The sequence below is a fragment of the Leopardus geoffroyi genome, chromosome B1, assembly GCF_018350155.1.
Source record: "Leopardus geoffroyi isolate Oge1 chromosome B1, O.geoffroyi_Oge1_pat1.0, whole genome shotgun sequence".
In the NCBI taxonomy this organism is placed as follows: domain Eukaryota; kingdom Metazoa; phylum Chordata; class Mammalia; order Carnivora; family Felidae; genus Leopardus; species Leopardus geoffroyi.
Genome location: NC_059327.1, coordinates 164,501,983 through 164,523,669, shown reverse-complemented (window position 1 = coordinate 164,523,669; position 21,687 = coordinate 164,501,983). Strand labels below are relative to the sequence as shown.

Genomic DNA, 21,687 nt, shown 5'->3' with positions numbered 1-21,687 from the left:
ACAACACCCAGGGTTCATCCCAACAGGTGCCCTCCTCAATACCCATCTCCCACCCCCCATCAACCCTCAGATTGTTCTCAGTTTTTAAGAGTCTCTTATGGTTTGGCTCCCTCCCTAACTTTTTCCCCCCTTCCCCTCCCCCATGGTCTTCTGTTAAGTCCAAGAAGACTTTTAAAAGAATGGCAAAGCTCAGTATGTATTAACGGAATAATCTAGCTATAATGGGTGCATACCACCCACCCACCCACACACACACACACACACACACACGCTACTAAATAATATAGAATACTTCTTTAAAAAAATAAAGAAATACATGTTTGCAAGTGGGAAAAGAAACTGGGACAGTTTGGATAAGGGGAGGGTTTGGGGTTGGGAGTAGAAAATTGCTACTACAGATTTTTGTACCATTGAACTTGCATACCACAGTAGCCAAGGGAAAAGACTACATAAAGAAAGACACAGTGTATTGACAGTGAAACATAATAGTTTCATGAGGTGACCTTTCAGTATGGTTGCTTCCTCTTAATTTAAATGGTACCAGGAAAAGTTTCTGATTTAGTGTTGTGTCTTCCTTCAGTACACAACAGTGTTGGAATCTTTTTTTTTTTTCCATTTGTTCTATTAATTTGTTTACTAAAAAAACAAATACTGAGTTCCTATTATGAGCAAGCAGCATCTGTGAACCAAACAGGGCTCAGAGGACTCACTGTGGAAAGCTTAGACCCTTTACCCTTCAGCTACTGGGTCTGGGGGACAAAACTTATAGTAAAGTCCTCCAACCCTCTCTCACCTGAATGCCTACTCTTTCTTGCTTATATGAAGAGATGACCCAAAAGGGATCCCTCCAGATCACTGTCTAGAGTTAGTATAGAAAGACTGTCATCGGTACATAAAGTGGACTCCGTCCAGTAGAAAACAAAGGAGTGAAGGAATGGGTTATGATGCGACCTTGCAATGAGTTGAGAGGAGGGTGAGCAAAGAAAATCCTAGACAGATAAAAATTTTGATGGGTACTGGACACGGTGATGATTCATTTTATGTCACAGGGTGCCCAGATATTTGGTGAAACATTTTCTGGGTGTGTCTGTGAGGATGTTTTGGGGAAGAGATTAATATTTGAATTGGCAGAGTGAACAACTGGTAGAGTGACCTGAAAGCAGGTAGACTGAGACTCCCTGATGTGAGTGGGCCCATCCAATCAGTTGAAGGCCTGAGGAGCATGAATAGGTAGACTCTTCTGGAGTAAGAAGAAACTCCTCCTGCCTGCCTGCCCTGAGCTGGGACATCTCAAATTGAAACATGGGTTCGTCTCGGAGCAGCTTTCAGACTGGAACTTACACCAGCAGCTCCCCTCGGTCCTCGGCTTACCCACTCCAGATCTTGGGACTTCTCAGCCTCCAGAACCACGTGAGCCAATTCCTTGTAATAAATTTCTTTTTAGAAACATACACACCCTATTGCTTCTGTTTCTCTGGAGAAACTCATAAAAACATCTTTTCAGGTTTGATTTCCTCTTTGATCCAAGGAAAGAATATGTCCCAGGGGAGAAAAAGGTGTCCACATTTACAAAAGATATACAGAAGGACGTTAACTAAGCAGTTAAAAATAAGAAGCAACACGGGGTGCCTGGGTGGCTCCGTCAGTTAAGCGTCTGACTTCGGTTCAGGTCATGATCTCACTGTTTTTGAGTTCGAGCCCCACGTCCGGCTCTGTGCTGACAGCTCAGAGCCTGGAGCCTGCTTCGGATTCTGTGTCTCCCTCTCTCTCTGCCCCTCCCCCGCTCACGCTCTGTCTCTCAATAATAAATAAATGTTTAAAAAAATTTTTTTAAAAATAAGAAGCAACATCAAAGTACAACGAATTCGAGTAAAAAAAAATCATGGTGTAGCTACACATTACAGTATCACACAGGTAGAAATAAACTTGTAGATGGGAAAATTTTCTCAGTGTATTAATATAAATTAGAGAATAACAGATACAGTACACTTATAAAAGGATAAAATGTATACATGGTGGTATATACATATAAATACATTTAAAGCTCTAGAAATATATATACCACACACCAGTAATAAGAAACAGAATAACATTGTGTATATAAACCATAATTTCTTTATCCATTCATGATGCTAAGTGAAATAAGCCATACAGAGAAAGACAGATACCATATGTTTTCACTCTTATGTGGATCCTGAGAAACTTAACAGAAACCCATGGGGGAGGGGAAGGAAAAAAAAAAAGAGGTTAGAGTGGGAGAGAGTCAAAGCATAGGAGACTCTTAAAAACTGAGAACAAACTGAGGGTTGATGGGGGGTGGAAGGGAGGGGAGGGTAGGTGATGGGCATTGAAGAGTGCATCTTTTGGGATGAGCACTGGGTGTTGTATGGAAACCAATTTGACAATAAATTTCATATATTAAAAAAAAAAGAGAGAGAAACAGAATAACAGGTTGTTTTGTAGTTGTACCCTTAGCCTATTTTTATTTTGTGAATTTTCTACAAAGAATGCAGATTACTTCTTCTCATTCTTAAACTTGAGGGTTCTTCTTGAGTTTCCAGTGCTTGGTGGTATCCAGCAACTCCCATTTAATTACAGAATAACGATAGTACAACCATGAAAATTATGGTCACAGAACAAACATGTTTTAAAATGAGGAAAAACAATGTGACTAAACAAAATCATGAACTATAAAGAAATGAAGTGGTTTAATTTCCTCATTTTCAAGGCTAGTGGTCACCAAACCTCCAGGTATGCAAGTACCTATATTTGTTTCCTTACATTCATCTTTAAAGATCTCTTAAGAACCATTCTCTCCAGAGCTGCCTGGGTGTCTCAGTCGGTTAAGCATCCAACTCTTGATTTCAGCTCAGGTCATGATCTCATGCCTCGTGAGATAGAGTCCCACACAGGGCTCTTCACTGACAGTGTGGAGCCTGCCTGGGATCCACTGTCCCCCTCTCTCTGCCCCCCCCCCCCACATGCACACATGTGCTCGCACACACTCTCTCTCTCTCTAACATAAACAAAAAAATAAAATAACCTCTTTCTTAAAAAAAAAACAAAACTATTCTCTTTATAACAGAAACCTTTACCTGAAATTCAGAAATTAAATCATTTTAGTTTATTTTTGTTCTGTTAATGCAAATATGATTTAACATTATTAGTTTAACTTAAAATAGCATATATAGTGTTGATTCTTTCTGTCAGTCTTCCTACCTACTTGCCTTGCTGGCCACCCCACATATACTTCCCTAATTTACTTACTTACTGAATATAGCAGGTGGCTGGGATTATGCTCAAATATATGACAATTATTTTGTTGAGATTTTTAGGATGATTTTCTACACTCTCTTTGTTATGCTTTTTTATTCAATTTTTATATTAAGTATGTATCATAGAAAAACCTCTTCCTTCTATGAAAGAAATGAGAATTTAGAAATATGTATATTTTGAAGCTTCTTTATCCAGTAGATCCTCACCTCCTTCTATCATTTATGGTTAATCTTCATGAAAACAAACCCATAGATATATTTGCCACTGAAATGTAAAATTTTCCAATCTAAGTATCAGAGACACAGGTTTCTAACTAATGTAAATGGCATCAGGAAAGCACCTGAATTCCACGGCAATTTAGTTTCTCAAAGGGATAGATTTTTTTTTTTTTTTTACATGTCCTTGGCACTTGGGCCCTCGAAGGATAAGCACACTTGGGTAGTTATCTTGCAGAACAAGTTTTGTATTTCTTAAACCAAGCTACCTATCAGTTACAAGCAATATGATTCGGTACAGCAATATATATGCCCAATTGGCTCTAAAATTGAAGGAAAACACTAAGTCCCATAGCAAGTTCCATAGAACACTGTTTCTGAAAGGATCTACAAGTTTGAAAAAATAGTGAGCCAAAGGGACTTTACTCTCCTAATGTGAACTGTTTATTTAAGATGAGGGGTTGGGGGTGACAATAAGCAGCTTCTTTTCACTCATTTGATCCCCTGTTATATAAGTCTAAAGGTCTTCGGTAGTATTTTGAGGACTGCTGGTCGAAGTCGTTTATTACTCACAGAGCATGTTTATGCAATAGAGTAATGGCCAAGCCGAATAAAAGAGAGAAGTAAGCTTTTCAGAAACACTTACAGTGTTGTTTTATATGTAACATAATTTATTTCTCAATAAACTCACGCTCCCTCAAAGATTTCTACAGATTTGACATCCTCACTGAGCTTTCCCTAAAAAGAAATGGAGGTGGACTATTTTCCCATAATAAGAACTCAGAAATGATTTTTGAATGTAAAAGGATACTCATGTTACCATAAGTACAAAAATATAAGTGTGCTGCACTAAATACAAATTACTAATCAAGAACTCTGTACTAACCTCTCAATTTAATCACAGTGTGATTGAGGATGCCCTCATCATCGCTCAAGCAGTTGTAGTGTCTTTCAATATGAGATTTTGTTGTTTTTTGTTTTTGTTTTAATTTTTTTTTTAACGTTTATTTATTTTTGAGACAGAGAGAGACAGAGCATGAAGAGGGGAGGGGCAGAGACAGAGGGAGACACAGAATCTGAAACAGGCTGCAGGCTCTGAGCGGTCAGCACAGAGCCCGACGCGGGGCTTGAACTCACGGGCCGTGAGATCATGACCTGAGCCGAAGTCGGACGCTTAACCGACCAAGCCACCCAGGCGCCCCTCAATATGAGATTTTGAAACAATGAACCATTTAACAATGTTTACAGTATATCACCCATTATAACAACTAAAAAGAACAGAAATTACTTTCTATATTCCCATATACATGCATGCAAAACTTTTGCACAAGAACATTTACCATGGCTTTTTTTTTCCCACAGTAGCCCCAAATCTGGGTAACTCCCAAACTACCTATCAATAGAGACTAGTAAAAAAAAAAAAAATTATGGTACATTCTTTTATCATACTAATATTCAACTACCAAAAAGAATGAGACAAATTTATATGAGCTAACATAGAACAATCTCTAATTTATACTGTTAAAAATATCTAAGAACTAAAAAAAAAAAAAATACAAACACACACACACACATATATATACAAGCAACATGATTCTGCTTGTTGATATATGTTGAGATATATATATATAGATAAATAGATAGATAGATAGATAGATAGATAGATATAAAATCTCCCATTTGTGCTTAACAAAACAAGCGGCAGGTGCTACAGACATGGAAAATGATGGACTAAAACCTGGAGACAGTGTTTATCTTGATCCAGAGTAGAAGAGTCATTACTTTCATTATGCAAAATTTAGAACTATTTCCACTTATGTCATTATTTCATAACAATATAAAAACTAATAATGATCCTAAGGCTCATCTTCCTTTATGTTCTAATTTGATTCTTCAACTAGGGTATGTATAGAGTACCAAGAGCAACATATAGCTTCCAGGAAAATCAAGGGTGTTTACTGAAAAGACTTTGGTAGCATAACAAGGATACTGAAATAGCTCAATAATCTGCAACTATACAGAGCATGGTGAACACACACACACACACACACACACAGCCTCCATTCTCTCCGAAAACTGATCAAGATAGCAGTAAAAGGATTTTACAAGACTTAAAAACCAAAAGGGCAGCGAGAATGGGAGAGGAGGTAAAGAGCAGACGGAAATGCCCAACTAACACATCCCACCCCAGTAAGAGTGAGTCCTCGGTAGGCAAGGGGAAGTCAGATGGCTGTGCATCCATGCAGCCATCACTCATTCACTGAAATTATTTACTGAGTGTGCAGTACGCCAAGCTCTGGAGACACAACCATGAGCAAACGGGAAAACAATCCCCGTCCTCACAAAGCCAAAAATCTAAAGAGGGAGCAACTAAAATATCTATTATCTTAGACAGATTTCGAGATAGGAGGCTGCGATGGGCGTTGAGATTTTAGATAGAAGGACTGAGGAGATGACATTTCAGTCACAGCAGGAGGAAAGTGAGTGAGTGAGCTTGCCACACAGAGCAAAGGGAAGATAATCCAGTCAATACTTTGCAACTCCCAAAGGTTTTGGAGAACTTCAGGACTCTGAAAGTGGGAGTAAAGGTGAAGTTAAAAACAAGAGGGCTGGTTGGAGGATTAAGAAAGACTGAGCACCCTCCCCCCTCTTCATTCCCTTCACCGGCTCTGCCCAGCAGGATGACCATCCTCCCTCCACCTTTCCACAGAGGGGCTGTCCTTTTTGGGAGAGAGCAAAACAGAAATGCTGACTGGTGGATGCTATAGTTGAAGACAAGGTATCACACTGAAGACAAGCAGCTCCAGCAAAAATTTATATACCAAATATCAGAAACACTATCTTCTGCCTCTAGGTCCCCAGAACATTAGCGACTATGCCTAAACCCTGCCATTTGGGGTACTGGACTCTGACAAACCCCAAGAAAAAGATCTGACATTGACGATGCATTCAGATGATTACACACCGAAGACCACAGTCCAAAAGGCCCCTCCCAGTACACAGGGCTTCCAGTCTGTTTAGTGCCTGTTTAAAGCACAACATGTTACAACAGACATACATGTTAGAAGAAGGCAAAACTTTTGGAGGAAACAGATCACACGGGGAGAAAAAACTTCAAAATATACATACATAGATTACATATATGTATTTAATGTTCTCAAAAAACAGCAAAAATTGCAGAGTTGTAAAAATGCTGGGCCTAAACCTGATACATAAAGTCTAGATGAGAGGTGGTTGGTGAAAGCCTTTTTTTCTTATCTTTTTATCTACTCGCCGGCCATCTAAACGATTAACAGAGAAGGTGGAATGTACCTGGATCATTAGCCAGGATTGATCCACTTCCTTTCAGGCAGAAAGAGACCTAAGGTATTGAATTGTAATTTGCAAGCTGCAATTTCAATTAGTGATTGCCCTTCCTTCCCCAATCTTCCCCCTAAAATGAAAATAAAGTTTGTGGCTAAAAATCAAGCTCCGCTAATCTTCGAATCTTTGGTCTCTTTATTTTATTATGGCTTCTAATATGAGAATGAAAAGGCCAGCATTCTCATTTTAGTGGTAGATTAATTCTTTTGGCAAAATCCATTCACATACATGCATCTAAGTTTTTATGTAACTTACTATCGGACTGACCATGACACATGCTAGTCTCCTTTTATGTAATAATCCATGGATTACTAGTTTCTTTAAAGTGAGTGACCCTGCAAGAGTTTCATTCAAGAACTCAAGACAATCATCTTGGATGGTTGTTTATTGCCAAAAAATGCACTGGACAAATTTCAAAAGGAACGAAATCGCAATAAACAAATCTGAAGCTGTAACACAAACACCGTCACAGTATTGGATTAAATGTATCACTGTCTCATCTTGATGCTAGGTAGCATTCGTCCTTAGCTACTACAGCCCACAACACTGGGGATTTTCCTGGTATGTCAGGAAGAGTAAGTAGCAGGGAATATGTCTTGTAAGTACAATGGTGGGGTAGAAACATCTATTTTGAGGAATCCTCACCACTCTTCCCCAAATTTTATAATCTCAGATTATATAGCAGATGTCTCTGAAATTAGCTACTAAATTACAGAATAAAATATAGTCAGTATCAGACTATTCTGAAAGAACTATTAAAAGCTCTGGCTGGAACAATGACATTATGTTTTGTTAGAAGAACAAAGGGCACCCCACAACAATGTCTTTTAAGGCTAAGGGCAACTTAAAATACAAATCTTTACTAAGCATTTACCATCACAGGAGGAGCTGGAGATGGAAAGGCCAGTGAGACCCGGCTCATGGTATCAAGTGGGTCACATCAGAGGAGATAAACATGTAAGCAATTAAAAGATGACAATATCAGAATCTAGGAGCATGAAAAATTATTGTGATAAAGCAGAGATTCATACAGATTGAAGACGATCACTATGTAAGAGGGGAACACGTGGGAAGTTTAGAAGGACGAGTAGAGGCTTAAAATACAGAGGGCTAATAGTATTTTCGATTGAGAGGAAAAAAACACACCGGGACAAAAGAACACACAGAGGATACATGAAGTGTCATAACACACGTCAGGATAGGAGAATCATGAGACATTATACAAACCATAACAAGACTATGAAGAGGTTGGAATGGCCCACCAAGAACTTGAATTCATTCCATAGCAATGAAAAGTGAACAAGGTTTTTAAAGGGAAAAGGTGATAATATTTATGTTTTGGATGAAGCAAAGTCTGGTGAGAAGAAAAAAAAAACGGCAAGGTGATAAACCACTTATCTACTGGTTACTGCAATGATCTAGAATGCATGAACCTGACCCTGAGCTAGGAAAGGGACAATGGCATTGGAAGAAAACGGAAGGAGGAAGACATAAAAGTTACCACTTTATAAACTCAGTCAAATTAGGCAACTTCACTTTCAAGGCTTTTACTGTCAAGAACTTTGTATTTCAAAATTAAAATTCCTTTAAGAATAATATTTGAGATCCAGCAGGACCACACCACATGTTGTTATTTATGAAATATTTTATAAAATAGGTAAAGTGTTTAAAAAAAAACAAAAACAAAAACATATGAATTTAAAGTTGCTGAAGCCAGGGGTATCTGGCTGGCTCAGTTGGTGGAAGGTATGACTCTTGATATCAGGGTTATGAGTTCCAGCTCCACGTCAGGAGTAGAGATTACTTAAAAAATAAAATCTTGAAAGAAAGAGAAGAAAAGAAAAGAAAGAAAAAATAAAGCGGCTGACGCCAGGCAATGGGTTCCAAGGGTTCACTACACTATAATCCCTTTTATACAAACTTGAAATTCTTCATAAACATTTTTCTCTTTTCAGGTTTATTCAGATAGAACTGACAAACGCAAGTGTAACGTATTTAAAGTGTACAGTGTGGGGCACCTGTGTGGCTCAGTGGATTAAGTGTCTGACTCTTGGTTTTGGCTCAGGTCATGATCTCATGGTTTCATGGGTTCAAGACCCGCATCAGGCTCCACATAGTGTGAAGTCTGCTTGGGAGTCTCTGTCTCCCTCTCTCTCTCTGCCCCTCCCCACTTGTGCTGCCTCTCTCTCTCTCTCTCTCTCTCAAAATAAATAAATCAACTTTAAAAAGTGTACATTGTGATGATTTGATGTATGTACACACTGTGGAAGGATTCCCACCACTGACTTGATTAACATGTCCATCACTTTATATATCTACTCGATCTCCACCCCCTCCTTTTTTGGTGAGACCACATAAGTTCTACCCTTAGGAAACTTCAATTTTATAAAACAGTAGTATCAACTAGTCACCATGATCCATAAACTTTTTGTAATGTGTATTTTTTAAAAAGTGGCTCCCTTTCTTACTGTATGCTGGCTAAGCAGGCTAGTATAGCACATGATCACGTAATGAACAGACCACTGATGAAGAAAATAACACTTTATAGATTAAGCACATTTATAATCCAACCTCATAACCATTAACTCATATCTACAAGTCCTTGTAATCTTATTTTTAAGGCAGAACTTCACACACATGCTCTAAAATATATACGCACTGATAAAAACAAAATCATTATTTTGTTACATAGGAAGCAACTATGGAAGGATTTAATGTATGTTTTAAAACATACATTTTGGCTAATGATCTTTTACATATTATTATTTATTAGACCTCATATACATTTGTGCATAGATGCTTTCTTCACAGTTTTTTTCCTACTTAGTGACAGCAAGAAACTGCTCACAGGCATGCACGTACCCACCCACATACCTTCGCAATCTTAGCAACGTGAGGTCCAACACTTCACTAAGAAAATGAACACATAACAATACTTCCAATTTCCCACCTTTCTTAGGTCACCGCCTATTCTCTCTTCTGTCCCTTCCTTCCTTCCTTCTCAGGAAGTACAGCAGAATGAGTAAGCTTACAGGCTTTCAAGCCATTAGTGTGCCTAACTCCTCATTCTGGCTTTGAGCTTCGGACAAGTAACAAACCCTCTGGGGTCTCAAATCACTGGTGAATACTGAGCCCTAACCCAGCTGTATAAGGAAGAAATACATTTCAGCTGTTACATCCTCTACCTTTATCTTCATTGTGATCATCTCGCTTCTAACCTACACTGGGATCTTGATACATTACACATTCAGCCCCTTCAAACTCCAGAAGTTATTTCCTAAAGTTGTATCACGCTACTAAAATTGTTCTCGGGCTGCTTAATTCCTAGGTCCAATAACTTCTCTCAGTGTTCCTTGTACTCTGTCTCTCTATATCATTTGACAGTAATAATGCCATTGCACATACTCTTTTCCTTGATATTGTAATCTGCTCTTTTGGCTTTATCACCCTAATGTAGATGATGCCAAAAATCTCTATTTCTGGTCCCCATCTCTGGTCACCAACAAGAATTCCCAGGTACCAATCAAATAAATCCACATTGTTTAGATTTCCAGGATCTTGACCTTACCATACACAAAAGAAAAATTATCTCATTCCCCTTTTCTACCCCCATAATATTCTCATGTTCTTTACCTAACATCATCTCTCCTAACACTTCAAAGAACTTTTAACCTTTACTTTCACTCAAAAACATCTACTCCTATTTAACTGCCAACTCCTACTGATTTCATCATTTACCTTACTTTCCTCTGCAACCACTGCCATTGTTAATGCTCTAGTTCAAGACTTTTTTCATTCCAGCCTGAATTATATACAACAGCTAAATAGTAGTCTCTGCCTTTAAAGATTTTAAAGTAATCTCTCCACCCAACGAGGGGCTCAAACTCACAACCCCAAGATCAAGAGTTGCGTGCTCTACCGACTGAGCCAGCCAGGCCCCCCTTAACTCTCTGCCTTCAATCTCTTCTCTCTCCTAGTGTCCAACGACTGAATTATCTATCGCAACAACCTTCACCATTCTCTAGAATCTGACTCAAACATTTGCTTTCAGTCTTTCTCTTCCTTCCTCCTTATCATAAGCTCTAATCACATGGAGCTTCCCACACCGTTCAAGTATGCTTCATGCACTATATGTCTAAAAATAAATTTACTGGTTTATTGTAAGTTTGGTGACTGCCATATCATCAACTTGCAGAATATTCTAGGTTCTCCTTTATTTGCTCTTATGTTTTATCTGTCTCAACAATTCCCACTTGGTGAAATCCATTTTTGTTCTTTGGTAACCCGCAGTAACATACTAAGGTGGATTCTAAAGTCATTACAGCTTTCTAGATCACCACTTGACTAGCCTATCCCTTAATTCTCTTTAAAGACTATTTTTTTTAGAGCAGTTTCATGTTCACAGCAAAACTGAGTGGAAGGGACAGATTTCCCATACACCCCATTCCACACTTGCACAGTCTCCCCACCAGAGTATTACATTTGTTACTAGTGATGTACCCAGGGTGACACTTCCTAATCATCCAAATTCCATAACTTACATGACAGTCCACTCTTGGTGTTGTGCATTCTGTGGCTATGGACAATGTACGATGACATGTATCCAGCACTGTAGTATCACACAGTGTACTTTCACTGCCCTAAAAATCCTCTGTGTTGTGCCTTTTTGCTCCTCCACCCACAATCCCTGGCCCCCCTGGTCTTTTTACTGTCTCCCTAAATTTTGCCTTTTGAAGGATGTCACATAGTTGGAACTATACAGTATGTAGCCTTTTCAGATTGGCTTCCTTTAATTTTTTTTTTTCAAGTACATTATTTCCTTTGGAAATTTTGTTATTAGAATGGTTAATACAAAAGTCAAGAAAATATTTCAGATTTATAGGTCAGCTCTACTCACCAAGGGTTCAGCCATTACAACTTCAATTTTCTTTTCAGCTTGAACAGCAAATTCTGCAAAGAGGCTCTTGATGACATATTCACCAGGCTTGACATCTGGGTCAATCGTAATGCTTGACATGATGATATTCTTTTTTCCCAAAGTGGAATGAAAGTTGGAAGAAGCACAGTACTTATTCACTTTGCTGACTGGTGCTGAAGCTAAAAGCAAAAGAAACAAAAGAACTCTACTTTAATTATCAACACAATGAGACCTACCACAACCACCCTATTTAATATACACTCTGCCCCTAAAACCCATCCAGATCTCCCCATCTGGATTATCATGCTCTACTTTTGTCTATTACACTTGCTACATTCTAGCAAATGGCCCAACTATAATTTAGTTATGTGTTATTTATTATGTACTGTTTTTCTCTTGACCCTACTAATGTGAATTTCATAAGAACAGGGTTTTTCTTTTGTCTTTTTTGTTCATTGATGAATCCCAAGTACTCAGAACAATGCCTAGCATATACTGGGTACAATAAATATGCACTGAATGAATGAATGAATTCTAAACACCGTTGTGAGCAATGAAAGAAATAAAACAGATGTGATTAAATGAAACAGGGATCGGTTAGGGCACTGATAGATACCATCATGGAAAGCACGCCCAGGAAAGGCCTCACCGGCGTGCCTGGGTGGCTCAGTCAGTTAAGTGACGGCCTTTGGCTCAGGTCATGATCTCCTGGTTCATGAGTTCAAGCCCTGCATCAGGCTTCACGCTGACCGTGTACAGCCTGCTTGGGATTCTCCACCCCTGCCCCCCACCTCTCCCCCACTTAGGCATGCTCACTCTCCTCTCGCTCTCAAAAAAATAATAAACTTAAAAAGAAAAAAAAAAAAAAGGAAAGCCCTCATTGAAGAAGCAACATATGAACTCAGATCTAGATGATGAAAAAGAGGCAGCAAGGCAAAGCACCAGGAAAAGTGCTAACTTGAGTGTGTATGTTTGATAAACAAAAAGAAGACCAGTGTGGCGGGAACTCAAAGGATGCTTGGAAGCCGAGGTGAAGGGCAATCTGAGATGAGGTCAAAATCATTAGTCAGGGACTTAGAACTTTGTAGGAAAGTCAGATTTTATTCTAAATGAAATTAAAATTCAACGGAAAGTATTAACTTGGGAGGGATAGGACCCGGCTTCTCTTAAAAGATCTCTCTGGCTCCTCTGGAGAATGGACTGGAAGAGGGCAGAGGCAGAATCAGGGAAGCCACCACACAGATCCAGCCGAGATGATCCCGGCTCGGACTAAGGATGAAAGAGCACAGGAGAGAAGGAAAGGACTTCCCATCTATCACATGTTAGTGAATTTAGCATCAAGGTGAAAGAATGGCATTAACAGCGACTTGTAGGATTTTTATTAGAATCATTCAGAGGGCGGTGGTGCCGTTTGCTCAGATAGGGCTGTCCCAGTGCCTGGCAAACAGTCCGCTGCACCAGCTGTGGCACACAAAGAGCACTACTGACTGCTAAATGCTTTTTATCTACACAGGTTTTGTTCTCTTGACTGCCTGGGCGATCTACCCGGCTTCGTATCGACAGTTTATCCGGTCACCTTGCTCTTCCAGCCACCTGCATAATACAGACCCTCCAGCCTCGAACTTCAGCTTATGTCATCCTCTGTGGCCTAGAGTATTCACTGAAAAACCTGCAAGCTGGTACTTCTCTACCTCGACCTGACCTCTAGGTAATACTCTTTCGTGTGCTGTCACAAAAGCAAACCCTACCTTGCAAAGGGAAGAACACAATTATTCAAATGCTGATTTCCTAGGTGTGTGTGTGCATAACTATGGGACAGTAAGTTTATTCTCTGGGTGGTTCGGTCACTTTAGCATCTGACTTCAGCTCAGGTCATGATCTTGTGGTTCGTGAGTTCGAGCCCCATGTCAGGCTCTGTGCTGACAGCTCAGAGCCTGGGGCCTGCTTTGGATTCTGTATCTCCCTCTTTCTCTGCCCCTACTTCCCTGCTTACTCTCTGTCTCTCTCTCTTAAAAATAAATAAAGATTAAAAAACTTATTATAAATATATACTCTCCAAACTCACAAATTGTTCTGTTAAAAAAAAAAACAACAAACCTACGCTACCAAACATAGTGTGCCAAGATATATAAAAGTGACCTGTGATAACTCCAAAAGAATGTTCTAGAAAGCAATATAGAGTCAGGTTACAGCAGTTACTTCAGAAAAAATAACTGCAAATTAAGAAAAAAATATTTTTGAAAGACAGAATTTCCAAACACTTGGCTTCTGTTCATGCCCTAGTTATTATCTTTATTTATTTACTTATTTTCCCCACAAAACAGACTTTTTTCCTCCAAGATTAAAAATCAGTCCCATGTGATGCTTATATATTAAAAAGTAAAGAATATTACAAATTTTTAATACTGCACTTAAAACTAAATTATCTTTGTGTCACATCAAATTAAAATATAATATGTATTGTAATCTAGAACTAAAATTATATAATAAGAACAATTCAAAACAAAAATTCACAGTCCTTTGAACAGAGTACACACTATTTATTTTAAACAATGACCTGTTTGTTTACTCTGTTTCATGATCCAACATTGTGTATTATAAAGAAGAGGCTCTGTTAACAAACGTTATTGTGAAAAATGGTGATCTTAAAAGAAATCATTTTGGATCATTAAGAGTACTCTATATTTTATATCCATGTTATGTTGGAAAACTTTAGGTAATCATAAAATAGTAAAAATCAAACAAAAACCAACAACAACAATAAAAAACTACTCAGAGAGTTTCCTGAAGTTTAATTTACATTTTAGACATAAAAACAAAAACATTTTCAAGATTTTGACTTAAAGTAGTTGTTACAGGATATATCTTTTTTTTTTTTTTATGATTTGTAAGTCTCAAAATAAGATTCATAAGATCATACAAGAGTTACAAAGTTTTTTTTGTCTTTAACTTTACAATAAATATAACCAAAGAATCAGCCTTGTAATGGGCCTGGTACTTAATTTCTAGACTTTGATGAGGTATAAACTTCTTAAATGACATTATTTGAATAGTTTCTTTAAAAAAGAAAAAAAAAACTTTAATTAAAATAACTTCTCACATTTTACTTTGTTATACTTCCTAAAAAGCATAAACATAAATTAAGCATAAATGAACATCACTAGCTATCAAAACTTCATATTTTAAGAAATTTGCCAATAAAGCCAAAAATTTTAGGAATATCTGTACTTATCTTCTATTCTGTTCCAAATATCTGCACTAGCTTCCAAAATAAAAATATTTCAAGTTTGAAAAAAAATCCAATTTTTATGAAAAATGTTTTTAAATCAAATTAATTTCAATTATATTTCTTAATAAGTATTCATGAATGTTTGTTGAATTAATTGATACCCAGATCTACTGATTGAAATTCCAGGCCGCAAAACATTCTAATGTTGATATGAAGGGACCGGCAAAATAAATTATAATCTAATAAACAGAACGTTCTATAGACCACTGAAATGACATCATCAAAAGTACTGAATGGGGGTGTGCCTGGGTGACTGGGTTGAGCACCCACCTCTTGATTTCAGCTCAGGTCACGATCCCAGAGTCGTGGGATTGAGCCCCACATCGGGCTCTGCACTGAACATAGAGCCTGCTTAAGATTCTCTCTCTGCCCCTCTCTTCCCCCCCTTCCCCACTTGTTCTCTTTCTCTCTCAACAACAACAAAAAAACCAGCAAGAAAACAACAAAAACCTGAATGGCACAGGGAAACACTCAACATACAGAGTTGAGTGCAAAAAAGGTCATAAGACAGTATATAAAACCAAAATAAAATAAAAAGGCAGAAAGAATATTTGCAGCATAGAACAAACACAGAGTTCATCACTTTCATCTCCATCTACAAAGCTCTAATGGCGTCAGCTGGAAAAAGACCCTCACCCCCAAACCAAAAACTATAGACAAAAGATATGAACAAACAAGTTACAATATTTAATCTAATACTTTTTTAAACAAGGAAAAATTAGATGACACTTATCAAAGTGGTTTCCCAGCCCACCAGTTTGTGTTTCACTAATGTTTCACCTTTGGTAAAGATGTGTGAATTTCTCTCATATTTTGCCAACGGAGAAGAAACAGAGGTGATTGCTCCAGGCAAGGTGAAAAGACCAGTTTCCACATAACTAGATTAACTTGATACCCCCTGACTGCTTGAGTTAAATATTTCATAATGTAAAACAATAATATTTCCCTACATGTTACTATAAAATTTTGAAAAATTTATGCAAGCTTATGAGAGAATGAAGACATAACCGTTAGAGCATAATTCGTAACACAATGTAGGCACTGAATTACAAATTGTAGAAACCCAATGTCATATCAAACATCCTTGGAATATAAATCTACTAAACTCTAGCTGCTAATAATAAGAATAAAGCCACGACCTGAATAATTAAAATATAGCAATAGAAGCTAGCATGCCTATTCTTTCTTTTAGATAAAGCACAAATAAAAAAATAAATATGGCATTTTTGGACAGCTTATTCTATATAGCACTGCACTAGCATATTTACTAAAACAATTCTTTTTTTCATGTTAAGACTCCTATACCCTTGTAAAATAAACTTAAATTCAGGCAAAGAGAGCAGACAAGCCTTAATGGGAGACATGTTTGGTTTTGTTACTTGATAGCAGCAATTCTCAGCCTTTTTTTTTTTTTTTTTTTAACCTGCCTCCACTGTGCTCTAATGCACAGCACTCTAAACAGTAACATGACTCAAAATACAGAGTGATTCTCACCAACTGGGATGGTTCCAACAGGGATAGGTAGGGGCGGGTAGATGTAGTTTAAAAAGATCCCAGTGGAGTCTGTGAAAAAATACCTATAGCACCCTTATCCCAAGAACAGGTCTTTAGGGGTAAAAATTCCTACTTTAGTCACAATCTTTTATTTGCATGTGCATACATTCATGTATAGAAATGCAGAACTATAACAAAGTTTTGTACAATTGCTTACTATTATTACTTACACTGGCCAACAATAAAAATTTTGATGATCACCCACCACCCCCGGCAAAAAAAAAAAAAAAAAAAGTATCACGCAAATGGCATTGGAACAAGAACAAATATAAAAAATAGCTCTGAATTTAAAAAGCAAGATGAAAATTCTAGTTTAAAAAAGCAAGTCTATCCCAACAAGTTCTTTTGTGGATATCAACAAGCTGATTCTAAAGTTTATATGGAGAGGCAAATGACCCAGCATAGCCAACACAATACTGAAAGAGAACAAAACTGGAGAACTTACACTGCCTGACTTCAAGACTCACTTTAAAGCTACAGTAATAGAGACAATGTGGTACTGGTGAAAAAAAAAAAAAAAAAAAAAAAAACAGCTCAGAGGAATAGGACAGAGAACCCAGGAATAGACCCACCCACAAATGATCTCTGACAAAGAAGCAAAGGCAATCAATGGGAAAGGAGGTTTTTCCACAAATGGTGCTGGAATAACTGGAAATCCACAGGCAGAAGAAAAAGAAAAAGAAAAGGAAGAAGAATCCTCTAAACACAGAACTGACATTCACAGAAATTAACTCAAAATGGATTATAAATTTAAAAATGAAATGGAAAACTATAAAATTCCCAGAATATAATATAGGAGAAAAGCCAGGTATTCTTGGGTTTGGCAATGACTTTTTAGATATAACACCAAAATAGAAGCCACGAAAGAAAATTTGATAAATTGAGCTTTATAAAATTAATAACTTCAGCTCTACAAATGACACTATAAAGAGAATGAAAAGACAAGGCACAGATTGGGAGAAAATCTTTATAAAACACATCTGATAAAGGACTGCCATCCAAAATATATAAAGAATTCTTGGGGTGCCTGTGTGGCTCAGTCAGTTGGGCAACCGACTTTGGCTCAAAACACCATCTCACAGTTCATGAGTTCGAGGCCCGTGTTGGGCTCTCGGCTGTCACCACAGACAGCCCACTTCAGATCTTCTGTCCCCCTCTCTCTGCCCCTCCCCTGCTCACTCTCTCTCAAAAATAATTAAACATTAAAAAAAATTCTCTTACGGGCACCTGAGTGGCTCAGTCGGTTAAGCGTCCAACTTCAGCTCAGGTCATGATCTCATGGTTCATGAGTTCGAGCCCCGCATTGGACTATGGGCTGACAGCTCAGAGCCTGGAGCCTGCTTTGGATGCTGTGTCTCCCTCACTCTCTGCCCCACTCCACTCATACTCTGTCTCTCTCTCAAAAATAAATAAAATATTTCAAGGGCGCCTGGGTGGCTCAGTCAGTTGAGCGTCTGACTTCGGCTCAGGTCATGATCTCGTGATCTGTGAGTTCAAGCCCAGCATCGGGCTCTGTGCTGACAGCTCAGAGCCTGAAGCCTCATTCAGATTCTGTGTCTCCCTCTCTCTCTGCCCCTACCCTGCTGTCTCTTTCTCTCAAAATATAAACAAACATTAATTAATAAATAAAATATTTTTAAAAATAAAAAAATAAAAAAATAAAAAATTCTCTTAAAAAAAGAATTCTTAAAAGTCAAAAAGAAAATAACCCAATTAGGAGTGCCTGGGTGGCTCAGTTGGTTAAGTAAGCATCTGACTACGGCTCAGGTCATGATCTCACAGTTCAGGAGTTCGATCCCCGTGTCAGGCTCTGTGCTGACAGCTCGGAGCCTGGAGCCTGCTTCCGATTCTGTGTCCCCCTCTCTCTCTGCTCCTCCCCTGCTCACACGCTGTCTCTCTCTCAAAAACAAATAAAGATTTAAAAAAGAAAAAGAAGAAAAAGAAAAGAACCCAATTAAAAAATAGGACAAATGTCTGCACAGACCCCTCCACAAAGAAGACGTACAGATGACAAACAAGTATATTAAAAGATGCTCCGTATGACAGGTCTTCAGGGAAATGCAAATTAAAACAACACTGACCCACCACTGTACACGTACTAGGATGGCCAAAAAACCCAGAACGCTGACACACCGAATGCTGGTGAGAGTGTGGGGCAACAAGAACTCTCATTCATCGTTGGTGGAAATACAAAACGGTACAGGCACTCTGGAAGACGGTTTAGAGGTTTCTTACAAAAAATAAACATACTCTTACCAGATGACCCAGCAACCATGCTTGTTGGTATTTACCTAAAGGAGTTACAAATCCACACAAAAGCCCGTATAGGGAAGTTCGTAGCAGCTTTATTCCTAAATGCCAAAACTGGGAAGCAACCAAGATGACCTTCAGTAGGTGAAGGTTTCAAAAATAAACTGTGGTGCATCCAGACAAGGGAATAGTATTCAGTGCTAAAACAAAATGAATGATCAAGCCAAGAAAAGACTTTAGAGGAAACCTAAATGCATATTATTGAGAGAAGCCAGTCTGAAAAAGTACATGGTATATGATTCCAACTATTTGACATTAAGGAGAAGGCAAAAGTTTGGAAGCAGGAAAAAGATGCATGATTGCCAGGGGCCAGAGGCAGAGGCTGACAGGGGAGCGCAGGGAATAGGGGAGCACAGGTGATTTTGAGGGCCCTGAAACTATTCTGTATGAAATTGTAATGATGGGAACATGTCCTTATATTTGTCAAAACCCAAAGAAAATACAACACAAGGAGTGAACCCTAATGTAAACTATGGATTTGGGGAGATTACCATGTGTCAAATAGGTTCATCACTTATAACAACTGTATCACATTAATATAAAATGTTAATAAGGGAAACTCGGGGCAGGATAAGGGGGTGCATGGGAACTGTTTGTACTTTCTCCTCAAATTTTCTGTAATTTGACACTGCTCTAAAAAATAAAGTCTGTGAATTCTTAACAATTCAAAAAGAAAGAAAGAAAAGCCCATTCTATCCCTGTCAGCCAGAACCAAAGATGCCTGGGAAGAGTCAAAATAAACAACAGCTCAAGCTAAAGTTTAAAACAATAATGTACTTGGATCAAGCTCAGAGAAAGGAAATAGATTATAAGTCAATTAAAAATAAAATGTCAAAAACACAAATCAGGTTACACGGTAGACTGAAAGTAGAAACAAAGCTAGCAAAATCAATATTAGGGAATAATAGCAAATTTCAACTTTTGGTGACGCCAGTCAGGTTGGTATAACCTCTCAACAAACTATCCAGAGAAAAACTGCACATTTGGAAGCAAATGTATCTGAAAAGGAAATAAGGAAATACAAATGATATGCATGCTGTGAGTATTAAAAGGTACAACATGAAGACATCATTTGATGACTTCAGTGAACACACACAGTTTGTTATCAAGGTGAGATGACCTCAAAATTTCTTCATAAATGAAGGACACTCATACCAGACACTGTTTATTTCTGATGGAAATGAAACAGTATTTAATACTTTATTAAGGTATTTTTCATATTTGTTCCTTTTATTGTATTAATTTTTTAAATTTTAATCCCAGTAGAGTTAACATACAGTGTTAGTTTAGGTGTACAATATATTGATTTAATGGAATTCTATCCATTACTCAGTGCTCATCACGGTCAAGAGTACTTTTAATCCCCTTCACCTCTTTCACCCCCTGCCCCCAGCTCCCCTCTGGTAAGTACCAGTTTTGTTCTCTACAGTTCTAACAAACCTAGTCTTATTTCAAGTGATATGCTGGTAAATGCCTCTTTAAAAAAAAAAAAAAAGAAAGAAAGAAAAAAAGTCTTCTGATTGATAGCATTTGCCAATTTCCATTGTGTAAATACCGTCATCATGATTGATTTCAAGCCACCAACAGTTTAACAACCAACTAGTTAAAATTCCTGGCAGTAACTAGAGCCAGAATATACTATAAGTTATACTCAATTTGTGATGAGGAAATTGACTCCTAATTAAAGTCATTTGTCACTTGGGAGTGAAATATGAATTCAGGTCCTGAGTTTCTAACAACTTTCAGATCAGTGGCTTTATTTTCTCCAGAATCACCAGATTTTCATACATCCCTTTTTTTTTCTCTTTTAAGGATTTAGATTACATACTATTGGCTTAGAATAACTATTTCCCAAATCAAATATTTTGGTTGGATCTTCAAATTCCTTTACATAAAATGAACTAAAAAGAAGCAGCTTTCCACTTTGATTAGAGATATATTTACCTATATTTTCTTTCTTTTTTATCGAAGCTTTTGTTTTTAATTTTAGGTAGTTAACATACAGTGCAATACTGGTTTCAGGAGTAGAATTCAGTGATTCATCACTTACGTACGACACCCAGTGCTCATCACAACAAGTGCCCTTTTCAATACCTATGGCCCATCTAGCCCATCTCCCACCCACCTCCCCCCATCAACCCTCAGTGTGTTCTCTACTGTTAAGAGTCTCTTGTGGTTTGTTTCCCTCTGTTTTTTTTTCCCCTCACTTCCCATGTGCTCCTCTGTTTTGTTTCTTAAATTCCATATATGAGTGAAATCATACGGTATTTGTCTTTCTCTGATTGACTTATTTCACTTAGCATAATACATTCTAGCTCCATCCACATTATTGCAAATGGCCAGATTTCATTCTTTTTGATGGCTGAGTAATACCCCATTGTGTGTATGTATGTGTATATCCACATGTTCTTTATCCATTCATCAGTCGATGGACATTTGGGCTCTCTCCATAGTTTGGTTATTGATGATGGTGCTGCTATAAACATTGGGGCATATGTACCCCTTCGAATCTGTACTTTTAGTCCTTTGGTTAAATACCTAATAGTGCAATTGCTGGCTTATAGGGTAGTTCTCACCTATATTTTAACTCCTTTTTTACTTAGTTTTATTTTTTACGTTAAAATCTGTCATCTTGGGGCACCTGGGTGGCTCAGTTGCACGTCCAGCTCTTGATTTCGGCTCAGGTCATGATCTCACAGTTTGTGAGATGGAGCCTTGCAACAGACTCTGTGCTGATAGCACGAAGCTTACTTGGGATTCTC

General features: G+C 37.9%; 1 protein-coding gene across 11 annotated transcripts in view; it reads right to left on the bottom strand.

The window, feature by feature from the left end:
• FRYL (FRY like transcription coactivator) overlaps window positions 1-21,687 on the bottom strand; it is a 272,775-nt gene that overhangs the window by 141,740 nt on the left and 109,348 nt on the right. For 10 of the 11 annotated variants that reach the window (XM_045474132.1, XM_045474131.1, XM_045474133.1 and 7 more), the window contains one exon: window positions 11,752-11,951. In XM_045474132.1, the coding sequence (XP_045330088.1) occupies window positions 11,752-11,871 (120 nt within the window). In that variant the 5' untranslated portion in view covers window positions 11,872-11,951. Of the gene's footprint in view, window positions 1-11,751; window positions 11,952-17,048; window positions 17,056-21,687 lie in introns of those variants that run through there. The other variant, XM_045474134.1, reaches the window with a different exon arrangement.